General features: G+C 37.8%; 1 protein-coding gene across 7 annotated transcripts in view; it reads right to left on the bottom strand.

The window, feature by feature from the left end:
- Positions 1-3,777: 3,777 nt before the first annotated feature.
- Positions 3,778-11,943, bottom strand: part of LOC114043904 (interleukin-33-like) — a 51,468-nt gene continuing 43,302 nt past the window's right edge. For all 7 annotated transcript variants that reach the window (XM_027863145.1, XM_027863146.1, XM_027863143.1 and 4 more), the window contains one exon: positions 3,778-6,474. In XM_027863145.1, the coding sequence (XP_027718946.1) occupies positions 6,283-6,474 (192 nt within the window). In that variant the 3' untranslated portion in view covers positions 3,778-6,282. The remainder of the gene's footprint in view (positions 6,475-11,943) is intronic.

Consider the following 11,943-nt stretch of genomic DNA (forward strand, 5'->3'; position numbering starts at 1 on the left):
TAACTAAAATCCCATCTTCCCCAATTTCTCTTAATTCCAGTACTTTCTTTCTGTTAATTATTTCCTATTTATCTTGTATATAGTTTGGTTTGTATTTATCTGCTTGCATGTTGTTGCCCCCATTAGATTGTGAACTCCTTGAGGGCAGGGATTGTCATTTGCCTCCTGTTGTATCCCCAATACTTAGCATAGTGCCTGACACATAGTAGGCACTTAATAAATGTTTATTGATTGATTGACCTGAGTTCCAATCCCAGTTTTCCACTTACTATCTTTGTGACCTTGGGTAAGGAACTTCACTTTTCTAGCCTCAGTTTTCTCATCAATAAAATGAGGACTAGATGACTTCTAAGATTCGTTCCAGCTCTAGTTTTATCATCCTATGGAACAATGATTAATGGGTAGAGGTTAAAAGAAGGCAGGTCCTCCTCCGAAAAAGAAGTTGTTTAAAATTTTCCAATTTAATTTTTAAATTTTCAATTTAATTCCTAACAATTAAAGTTATTAAAAATGAAATGGACTGCTTATGGAAGCAGGAAGTTCTCTATCCCTAGAGGTCTTCAATGGATAAGCACTTGCTGGAAATGTTGCAAAAGTCATTAGTTCTTCTTTGACTAGATCATTTCTAAGTTCCTCTCAAAGCCTAAGAGTCTATTTTTCTATATACAGGATATCTCAAAAGTCTTAGCATACTTTTAATCTATTAAAGCTTCAATAACAGGTGTCCCAAAAGTTTTAATACAGTTTTAAGCTGGAGAAATCATCCATTCTCATAGCTTTAACTATTGCTTCTCTAATGATGCCTTGGAAATCGACATTCTGGTCCTAACTTAACAGTCAAGTACCAGTCCTATCTTTCCAACTACTCATAGGATAGCGCTACTCGATGGCCCACTGTCACTTTAAACCCAGCACATTCCAAATTGAACTCATAATCTTGCTTTAGAAAAACTTGCATCTCTTCCTAATTTACCCATTTCTTCCAGTGGTACCACCATTCTCCCTTGAATGAGAGAAGTTTGTCTCACTCAAAACTTCTGAGTATCAGCAAGGTCTTGATTGTTGTTGTTCAGTCATTTTTCAGTTGTGTCTGACTCTTCCTGACCCCATTTGGGGTTTTCTTGGCAAAGATACTGAAGTGGTTTGCCATTTCCTTCTCTAGCTCATTTTATAGGTGAGGAAGCTGAGGTAAAGAGGGTTAAGGGACTTGTCCTGGGACACACGGATAGTAAATGTCTGACGCCAGATTTGAACTCAGTAAGATGAGTCTTTCTGACCCCAGGCCTGGCACTCTATCCACTATACCACCTAGCTGCCCTAAGGTCTCAATTACCATGTCCAATTGGCATTTGTCATTGGGTCATTGAATTGGGAAGGCAGTGTGGTGCAGTGAAGAGTACTGAATTTATAACTAGAGGACTTGGGTTTAAATCTTGGCTCTACCCCTAGTTCTACCTATGTGATCTTGGTCAAATTACTTTACTTCTCTTGATATTGGTTCCTAATTGGTAAAAATAGAGGAGTTGGATTAGATGACCTCCCAACTGGAAGGGACATTACAGACCATCTAGTTCACCCCCCCAATTAACAAATGAAGAAACTAAGACCCAGAGGAATGAAGTGCTTTGTCTGAAGTCTTTATCATTATCTCTTAATTCATCTCTTCCTCAACACTTGACTTTTATTTAGCCCCAACACTTGTGTTGTTAATACAATTGCCCTCACTTATCTCTATGATACCAACCTCTCTTGTTTACAATCCATCGTATAGTAAGCTCTGCTGCTGGATTAACCAAAAATGTTGAATGAAAAGTCCACAGTGAGACATTTGGAGGGAAGTAATTTTCTTTCAAAAAAAGTAACTTAATACTCTAGATGATACTCCATTTCCCTTCAACACAGGAACATACTATTTGGTAACTCACATACTCTTGACTTGGGAGGAACCTTGGGATAACCATAGGATTCAGTGCCAGAAGGAACTAGAATGATTATTTAATCCAATCTCCTTATTTTACAGAAAAGGAAACTGAGGCCCAGAGAGGTTAAATGACTTGCCTAAAGTAATTTGGGTAATAAGTTGGAGACCCAGGGTTGAAGCCCAAGTCATCTGACTCCAAATATAGTGTGCTTTCCACTATATCATATTGCTTTTACCTGAGGACTATTGTTGATGAGAGCCAACTCCACTTATGGGGGCTTCCTCTTCCCTGTTTTCATCTCTGACAGTAGGCTTCTCCTGAGTTCTGTCTTCAGCTACTTGAATTTCTGACTTCTCTAATGCTCCTCTGCTCCTCCTCTCCATTCCTTCACCCTTCTGTACTTAGGAACTGGGATGTGAATTACCCCTCCTCTTCTGGGGCCTCTCAAGAATGGGCCAGGACCTCATGACTCACACAACCACTTCTCCAGTATAGGTGCTCAGCATCTCTCTCCTGACTCATAACAAGCTCCTAATTGGTCTCCCTGCTTCAGATCCCATCTTCTCTCCAATCAATTCTCCACAGAACTGCCAAAGTGATTTTCCTAAGGCTAGCTTGTGACCATGTCATTTCCTTTCTTTGTTTTTTATGGCATATCTTTATCAATAAAAAGTTTGAACATTCTCTTAATATATGGATATTTTCATATATGTGTATATATACATATAAATATATGTACTACTATGCTAACAATTATGTACATTAAAAAACACAAAAACTAGGCATTCTAAAAGGATGGTGTAAGGATGAAATAATACTTGATCCTAGTAGAGTCCATAAGACTAGTCACTAGAGTAAGTGACATGGTTAGACCTGTCCTTTAGGAGAATCCCTTGAACAGCTATGGATTTGTGACCTGCTCTGGTGAAGGGAGCTCCCACAGATCTTTGAAGCAATTCCAGCACACTGTCATTTTAGGACTAAATCATCATTGTCTAAACCAGCTTTAAAAACAGTTTATTGAAGAATATAAATTCCACCATTGATAACATATTGGGTGATTTATTTTTAAATGGATTTTTATTGATATCTTTTGTTGTTTACACCACTTACATTTTCCAATGTAATGTCCCTCCCCCTCTCAGAAAACCATACAGAAGAATAAAAAAGAAAAAAAAAATTTAGCAAAAAAATAGCTAATAAAAAGTAGTCCTTTTAAACCATAGCCTCCACAAGAAGGTTTAGGTCTTAAATTTATTAAGTAAATAATATAGATTACACTTTTTTATATTTGTCTCTAGAGTAAAAGTATTTTCAAAATAATGAGTCCAAGAAGTGTCTCTGTACAACTAGCAGATGTTGCCCTTAAATTATTTTAAGAAACCATTTTAGTTAAGCAAATATTTTTATCCTAAGTTTTTTTTTTAAAAAGTATTTCTTTCATTAGTTCTAGGTCATATAACATCCAATGTAGGTATCATTTGAATGAAGCTCCATATACAAAAATTAGAACTTACAAAAGAGACAAGTTAGGGAATAAACATTTACTCTGAAGAACTTTTCACCTTATACTGAGTTTCCTTTAAGTACCCTGCCCCATATTGTACATTTCTCACCTGAATCAATTTCTACATGATACTTTAGGAATCCATCTATTGCACAAAACAAGGTAGAACTCTTTCACGTAAAGGGTAGGTGGTATTGTTCAGTTGTATCTGACTCTTGGTGATCTTGTTTAGGGTTTTCTTGGCAAAGATACTGAAGTACTTTGCCATTTCCTTCTCCAGCTCATTTTGCAGATGAGGAAACTGAGGCAAACAGGGTTAAGTGACTTACACAGCTAATAAATGTCTGAGGCCGGATTTGAACTCAGGTCTTCCTGACTCCAGACCCAGTACTCTATCTGCTGTGTCACCCACCTAGCTGCCCAAAGGGTGGGTAACTGAGTTTAATTTGATCCGGTAGAGAAGATGATACTAGTCTCTTGCTGTTTGGAAGGAATGGGGTTCCAAGATTTACGAAATGGAATTTTTTGTGGCTGATGTAATGGAAATGATTAAACATACTGAGTTTTCTGGTCTTATTCTTTTGGAATAATGAAAGTCACTATAAACAGATTCAGTGAAAAAGGCTTGAGGCTATAGCATAGGAATAAAACTATCTTTAACCTACTACCTTCTTCTAAAGAAAAAAAGAAGCAAACTTTACTTTTAGTTGTTTGAACATGTTGATGAAATCTGACTTTAAGAAAAAAATTGTTTGAACTTGTCAGGTGAAAAGGTTGGATTGGTCCCTCCAGCTCTGAACCTACTAAACAGAATTCTTTGACCTGTTGGAATGATCTTTTTGCCTTTTGGGGCACCTACTAGTGTCTGATTTACAAAATTTCACATATGCACACACTTCTATTTTCTCACTGATAATCTGTCTATACAAATGGACACTGTGACCAGGGTGGGGGGAGTTCATCCTTTCTCAGTCCCAGTTTTATCATCTTTAAAATGCAAATAATAATAATAATGATGATAGTATTTACTTCACAGTACTGTTGTGAAGAGCAAATAAGATAACACATGTAAACAGCACTTTGCAGAGCTCAAAAGCAGCTATTATTACAGATGCATGCTCAGGTTGTGGAAAGGAACATGGGATTAGGCTAGAGAAATTAGTTACAGAAAGAAAATTGGGTTATGGAAACAAAAGTTGGTTCCTATTGTCACTGATGCTCTGGGACATGTATTTATGGTCAGATTCACAAGGTAAGTGGATCTGTAACTGGAAGAATAGTGTTTAGTTTGCCATATGATTTGAAGATTTCTATATTCTGCTTATGTAACTTTGTAAATATCAGAGGAATGAAATACCTTTTTAAGATGATAAGCAATTCTTTGGGTCAAGAGTTGTGTAAATAGCCTTTTCTTTCCAGTTTGATGATAAATTCCTTGAGAATAGGGGCAACTGCTTTATATGCCTCTTCTGTATTTTCCCTTACAACTAGCAAAGGAGGGATGCATGGAAAGTGTTTAATAAACACTAGTAATGGTTCAATTGCTTGAGAAGGAGGGATGTACCACTGTAGGATAGAGATGGTAAAGTTTGGTCATTTTTAATACTATTCTCTTGAAATTTATGGATTAGCTTAATTCCTAGAAAGCTGTTGTGGAAATCAAAATTTCACATAGGCAGGCACTCCTGTTTTCTTAGTGATAGTCTATACCATTTGGCATTTAAATAGGAAAAAGTCATTTAACTTCTCTGAACCTATTTCCTCATCTATAAAGTAATAATAATAACTCAGGTTTACAAAGTACCACTTATTATCCCTGTCATCAGTGCTATTATTATTTCCATTTTACAGATCAGGAAACTATAGCCTAAATATGGTAATAACTTGTTTAGGTTTATATACCTAGTTTATATACCTAGTAAGAGTCTAAAGCAGAGTTGGAACGCAATTCTTTTCTGACTTCAATTCTGGCATTCTAGGACCATTTCCCAGACTCAATTATAGGAATCAAATGAGGTAATCTATGTAAAATGTAAAGCCTGGTTAAATGTTAGGATGTGATTTTATTAGCATTGGAAACTCTTAGATAAGGAAACTCTCTCTACCTTTTTTGCAACCTATTGTGACCAGAGCACAAAAAGGTTAAGTGACTGGCCTGGGGTCCGCCAGCCTTTGGAGTCAGAGGCACCCAGGCCAACTCTTTATCCATTGCCTCTCTTATTCAAATTAGACAACTAACTTTATATGACTATTATAGCAGTCTGAGAAAATGGAAGATCAAGTTAATGCCTACTCTCCATTGTTTTTCTTTACTGGTTACTATAATGTAGTGTTATGGAATTAAGAAAAATATATTTCTAACATGAATATATGAACTTAACATTCTTTCAAATGGGCCGCATTTCATAGGGAAATGCCTCGAATTTGTCCTTGATTCCAGAATCCCCTAATCACCATTTCTTTATGTGTGCAAGTTCGTCTTGATGACATGTAGAAAAAAATCAAAGATCAGGGTCTTGCCTGTAGCCCTCACCGATTTAGAAAGGACATTGCTTCTGTCAGTTTTAACTTCACTGTAGTCCTATAGAGTCAGGATTATATCTATTGAACATATAAAGATCAGAAAGAAAAGAAACAAAAAAACACAGAAGTAATTGGATCTGCAAAAGGGTTCCACCCACCAGTGTGGAAATCAGTCCTCCAAGATCCTAAGCCTTCTCCATTGCTGGTGAATGGTGGGCATTCTCAGACTCCTTAGGGTCTCTCTTTAGGTCACCTACTCAAAAAAATCATAGATTTCTATCCCATTAACCTAGTGTAGGCTGAGAAGCTACCAAAGGAGTTGAGGTCCAATTACTCAGTGAGGAGCTGAAACATAAAAGCTTCGTCATCTTCTTTCTTCTCCATAAGTTTTAGCTGGTCTTCCTCTACACCAATATATAATCCTTGAGACTTGAGACACTCGAATGAAACTAACTCAGAGTTTTGGTGCAGAATGAAGTATTTGTTTTCCTGGGCTGAGTTTTGACTTTCACTTTTGTGAAGCTATGAAAATAAAATGGAAAGGCAAACATTTTGGTTCAGTTCAAATTGGAAAAAAAATGCTTATTAAGCACCTGTTGTGTGCAAGGCCCTACGATATTCTCTGACTCCCACTGACTCCCACTCCTCCATTTTTTTCTTAAACCTCAACCACCACACTTTTCTCCCAAATGAGGCCATTGCCCCCAGCTCCCTTTGTCCTTCTCTACATTTCACAACACATGGCATCAACCCTTAGTTTTCCTCTTTTATTTCAGTCCCCGAGAAGAGATGATCTCACTAACCCTTCTATACCAACCTGCCAACCCAATCCCTCCTGTCTTTTCCAATAGATTGCCCTCCGTGTTACCTTCCTCCTTTCCATCTCCCTCAGGACTGCACAACACATGACTTGTGGGCTTCTTGCAGTCAGTCAAAGGATTTTAGGCAGTCCTTGAAAAATGTAAAGTTGCCACTGCGCACTCTCTTATTTGTCACATGACCTGCAGCAACCAACCATTGTCAGGCTGTCTCTAGTCTAACTTATCTGCGCCTAAAGAAGTTTAGCCTATTTTAATTTTGGCCCCTACCAACTGCCAACCTGTGCTCTGATCTTCTCCAATTGTCAAACCCTCTCTATCTACATTTCCTTCCCTTAAAAAACAAGGGCAGGACTCAACCAAGTCTTCTGATTCTTAAAAACACTCTATACCATGCCCTCAAGTTATAACCTAGGGGAAGAAAACTTGTCTATGCTCATTGCTTCTACTTCTACTCTCACTTATTTCTCCCCATTTTATAGTCTGGCTTCTGACAACATTACTTAACTGAAATGGCTTATACTAAAAATATTAGTGATCTCTTAATTTTCAAATTTGATGGCCCTTTCTCAGTCCTCATCCTTCTTGAATTGCTCATTTAAGAGAACCTACTTATCTTTCCTTGCTATTGTCTACAATTTTGCATTCAGTAGGGTATATATTTCCCTTTCCTTCTTTTCTTAGCTATTTGTAAAGCCTCATCAGACAGCCATTTTGCTTTCTTGCTCTTTTTCTTTGGAATGCTTTTTGTTGCTGACTCCTGAACAATATTGTGAATCTCTTCAGACACTCAATCTACAAGATCTAATCCCTTAAATCTAGTCATCACTTCTACTTTATATTCATAACAGGTATTATTTAGGTCACACTTAGATGGTCTGATGGTTTTTCCTACTTTGTTCAATTTAAGTCTGAATTTTGCAATAAGAAGCTCCTGATCTGAGCCACAGTCAGCTCCAGGTCTTGTTTTAACTGACTGTATAGAGTTTCTTCACCTTTGGCAGCGAAGTATATAATTGATCTGATTTTGATACTGACCATCTGGTGATGTCAATGTGTAGACATGCCTTCTGAGCTGTTGAAAAACAGTGTCTGCTTGATGAGTGAGTTATCCTGACAAAACTGTATTAGTCTCTGCTCTGCTTAATTTTGTATTCTAAGGCCAAACTTGCTTGTTATTCTAATTATTTTTTGTTTTCCTACTTTCTATTCCAAACCCCTATTATGACTGTGGCATCTTTTCTTAAATTGTTATTTCTAGAAGATATTGTAGATTTTCATAGAAATGAGCAACATTGGCCTCTTTGGCATCAGTGGTTGGAGCATAGACTTGTATTGCTGTGATATTGAATGGTTTGCCTTGGATTCAAACAGACATCCTTCTGTCACCTTTGAGATTATACTACAGTAATGCTTTTCTAAACCCTTTCATTGACCATGAGTGCTACTCCATTTCTTCTAAAGTATCCTTGTCCATAGTAGCATAGGTAATGATCACCTGAATTAAATTCACTCATTCCCATCCAATCAAGTTTACTGACACCCAAGATGGTAATGTTTAATCTTTCCATCTCCTTCACAGAAATAAGAAGTTTCTTTTAAATGAACAATGCAAAAAAATAGAAAAAAAAAATAGAATGCTAAAGACAAGAGATCTCTTCAAGAAAATTAGAAATATTAAGGGAATATTTCATGCAAAAATGGGCATGATAAAAGACAAAAATGGCAGGACTTAAAAGAGATAGAAGAGATTAAGGAGAGGTGGCAAGAATAAACAAAAGAACTATACTGATAACCACAATGATGTGGTTACTGATTTACAGCCAGATGTCCTGGAGAATGAAGTCTAGTGGGTCTTAGGAAGCATTGCTAACAATAAGGCTAGTGAAGGTGATAGAATTCCACCATCTGCTATTTAAAATCCTAAAAGATGATGCTCTTAAAGTGCTGCACTCAATATGCCAGCAAATTTGGAAAACTCAACAGTGGCCACTGAATTGGAAAAGATCCCAATCCTAAAGAAAGATAATGCCAAGGAATGTTCAGATTACAGAACAATTGCACTCATTTCACACACCAGCAAGCTTGTGCTTAAGATTCTTCAAGCCAGGATTCAGCAATATGTGAGCCAAGAATTATAAGAAGACCAGTCTAGTTTTCGAGGAGGCAGAGGAGCTAGAGACCAATTTACTAATATTCACTGGGTTATGAAGAAAGCAAGAGAGTTCCAGGAAAAAAAAAATCTACTTCTGCTGCATTGACTACACTAAAGGCTCTGAGACTGTGTGGATCACAACAAAATGTGACAAGTCCTCAAAGAGATGGGAGTACCAGATCATCCTACTTGTCTCCTGAGGAACCTGTATGTGGGCCAAGAAGCAACATTTAGAACTGACCATAGAATAACAAATTGGTTTAAAATTGGAAAAGGAGTACAATAAGGCTGTATACTGTCATCTTATTTATTTAAATTATATGCAGAGTACATCATATGAAATGCTAGGCTGGTTGAATAAAGAGCTGGAATTAAGGTTGTTGGGAGAAAGATCAATAATCAGATATGTAGACAATACTACTCTGATGGCAGAAAGTGAAGAAGCCTCTTGATGAAGGTGACAGAGAAGAGTGCAAAAGCTGGCTTGAAGGTGAACATCAAAAAAAAAACTAAGATCTTGGCATCACTTCCTGGCAAATAAAGGGAGAAGAAATGGAAGTAGTGTCAGATTTTATATTCTTGGGCTCAAAGATCTCTGCAGACAGCAACTGCAGTCATGAAATTAAAAGACACTTGCTCCTTGGAAGGAAAGCTATAGCAGATCTGGGCAGCATACTAAAAAGCAGAGACATCACCTTGGCAATAAAGGTCCATATAGTCAAAGCTATAGTTTTTTCAGTAGCAATGTATGGCTGTGAGAATTGGACTCTAAGTGCTACAGAATTGACACTTTTGAATTGTGGTGCTAGAGAAGACTTTCAAGAGTCCCTTGGACATCGAGGAGATCAAATCAGTCAATACTTAAAGAAATTAATTTAGACTATTCACTGGAAGGTCAAATACTGATGCTTAAATTCCTTGTCCATATAATGAGAAGACAGGACTCAATGGAAAAGACCTTGATGTTGGAAAAGGTTGAAGGCAAAAGGAAAGGGGGATGGCAGAGGATGAGATGGACAGATAGTATAATGGAAGCAACAAACAAGAGCTTGGACAGGCATTATGAGAATAGTGGAGGATAGAAGGGCCTGGAGTGCTATGGTCCATGGGATCATGAAGAGTTGGACATAACTGAATGAATGACTGAACAACATCTGTGCATTTGTCAGTTTCAGCCACCTTCTCCTCCTGAATAGTCTCCCCTTTCTGGGTATTTGTGACACCTCTTGGTTCTCCTCCTCCTATCATACTGATACTTCTCAGCCTCCTTTGTTGGATCATCATTCATGCCATGACCCCTAATTGTGAGCACATTCTAAGACTGACCTGGGTTTTCTTTTCTTTTTCCATGAGCTCCCAAGGTTTTAATTAGAATTTCTATGCAGATGACTCTAAGATTTATATATATCCAGCCCAAGTGTCTCTCCTGACCTCCATTCCCTCATTAGCAGTTATCTATCTGATATTTTGAACTGGTTGTCCCATAGGTGTCTTAAACTCAACATAACCAAAACAATTCGCTATCTTTCCGTCTAATCTCACTCTACTTCTAAACTTTCCTATATCTGTTTAGATAGGACACTGCTATCCTTTCAGGTACCTCTTGGTGCCATCCTCAACTCCTTATTGTCAATCCCATATATCTAATCAGTTGCCAAATCTTGTTTTAAACCTCTGCAATCAATCAATCAACAAGCATTTATTAAGCACTTACTCTGTGCCAGCCACTGTGATGAGTGGCTTATAACTATTCTCACCCTTGTCTTTCTATTTTTATAACCACTATGATCTTTCTTCTCACCTAGCCTATTGCAATATTCTTCTACTTGAGGACTTGTTTCAAGTCTCTTTTCATTCTATTCTATCCCCCACAAAGCTACCAAGGTGATTTTCTTAGAGCATAAGTCGACTAGGTTAGTGCTCTACATGGTAAACTCCAGTGGCTCCTGATTACTTCTAGTGCTCTGTTATACAAAGACCTTTATAATCTTCTCTCTAATGTTTAAGCCTTAGCACACATTATTCCTTCTTCATGTACAGTACAGTCCAGCCAAACTGCTCTCCTTTCTATTTCTAAAACATTACTCAATCTCTTGTTGTCCTACCTTTGTACTAGCTGTTACGCATTGCCTGTAATACACTCCTTTCTTACTCTCAAAACTCAGCTCAAGTACCACCTTATACAAGAAGCCCTTCTTGATCTCCTTAACTGCTGATGCCTTCCTCTCCACTCAATTATTTTTTAAAATCTATTTTGTATATAAGTGTAGATGCTTACGTTGTTTCCTCAGGCTAGACTTAATGCTTCTCTAGGTCATGGGCTGTTTGGATTTTTTCTTCGTATCCCTAATAATATCCCATAGTGTCTGGTACATAGATGGCATTTAATAAATGCCTGTTGATCTACTGATGGAGTCAACTCAATAAAACTTTGTTAAACCCCAATTCCATGGAACAGTGTTCAGGAAATGAAGCATGACAAAGATAACAATATTGTAAAGATTTGTAATTTTGTCCCCATAAGGAACTCCTTCCACCAATATAGACAGTGATCCACCTATGGCTTTAAGCAGGGAGTTGCCAGAGGCTTAGCAGGATTAGTTGATTAACTGACTTGCCTGGGGTCATTCCACTAATAAGTAACTAAGTGGTATTTGAACCTTGGTCTTCTTCCCAGGCCTCTAGCTCAGCACTTGATCCACTATTATCAGGTTGTTTCTATGGTGAATGTAATATATAGTAATACCTGATACCGCAGAAGCTGTGGAATCAATGGATCATGGGTGGACATGGACCCCATGCAATCACATGTGCTCTAGCCCCCTTGCTGAAGGACTTGTGCTTTGGGATAATGAAGTCTACCCTGACTGGTCTGAATGACTAGGGCCTTGTCAAAGAGGATTGACCACTGAGCTGGGAAGAGCCACTCATTCAGAAGTCTTTCTAAGGAGAGGACAAAGTTTCCACATGTCTCTCTCTTTCCCTCTACTGAGCTGTGCAACTTGGGACAGAGGCAAC

This window comes from Vombatus ursinus, unplaced genomic scaffold (genome assembly GCF_900497805.2).
Source record: "Vombatus ursinus unplaced genomic scaffold, bare-nosed wombat genome assembly UNPS02014770.1, whole genome shotgun sequence".
NCBI classification, from domain to species: domain Eukaryota; kingdom Metazoa; phylum Chordata; class Mammalia; order Diprotodontia; family Vombatidae; genus Vombatus; species Vombatus ursinus.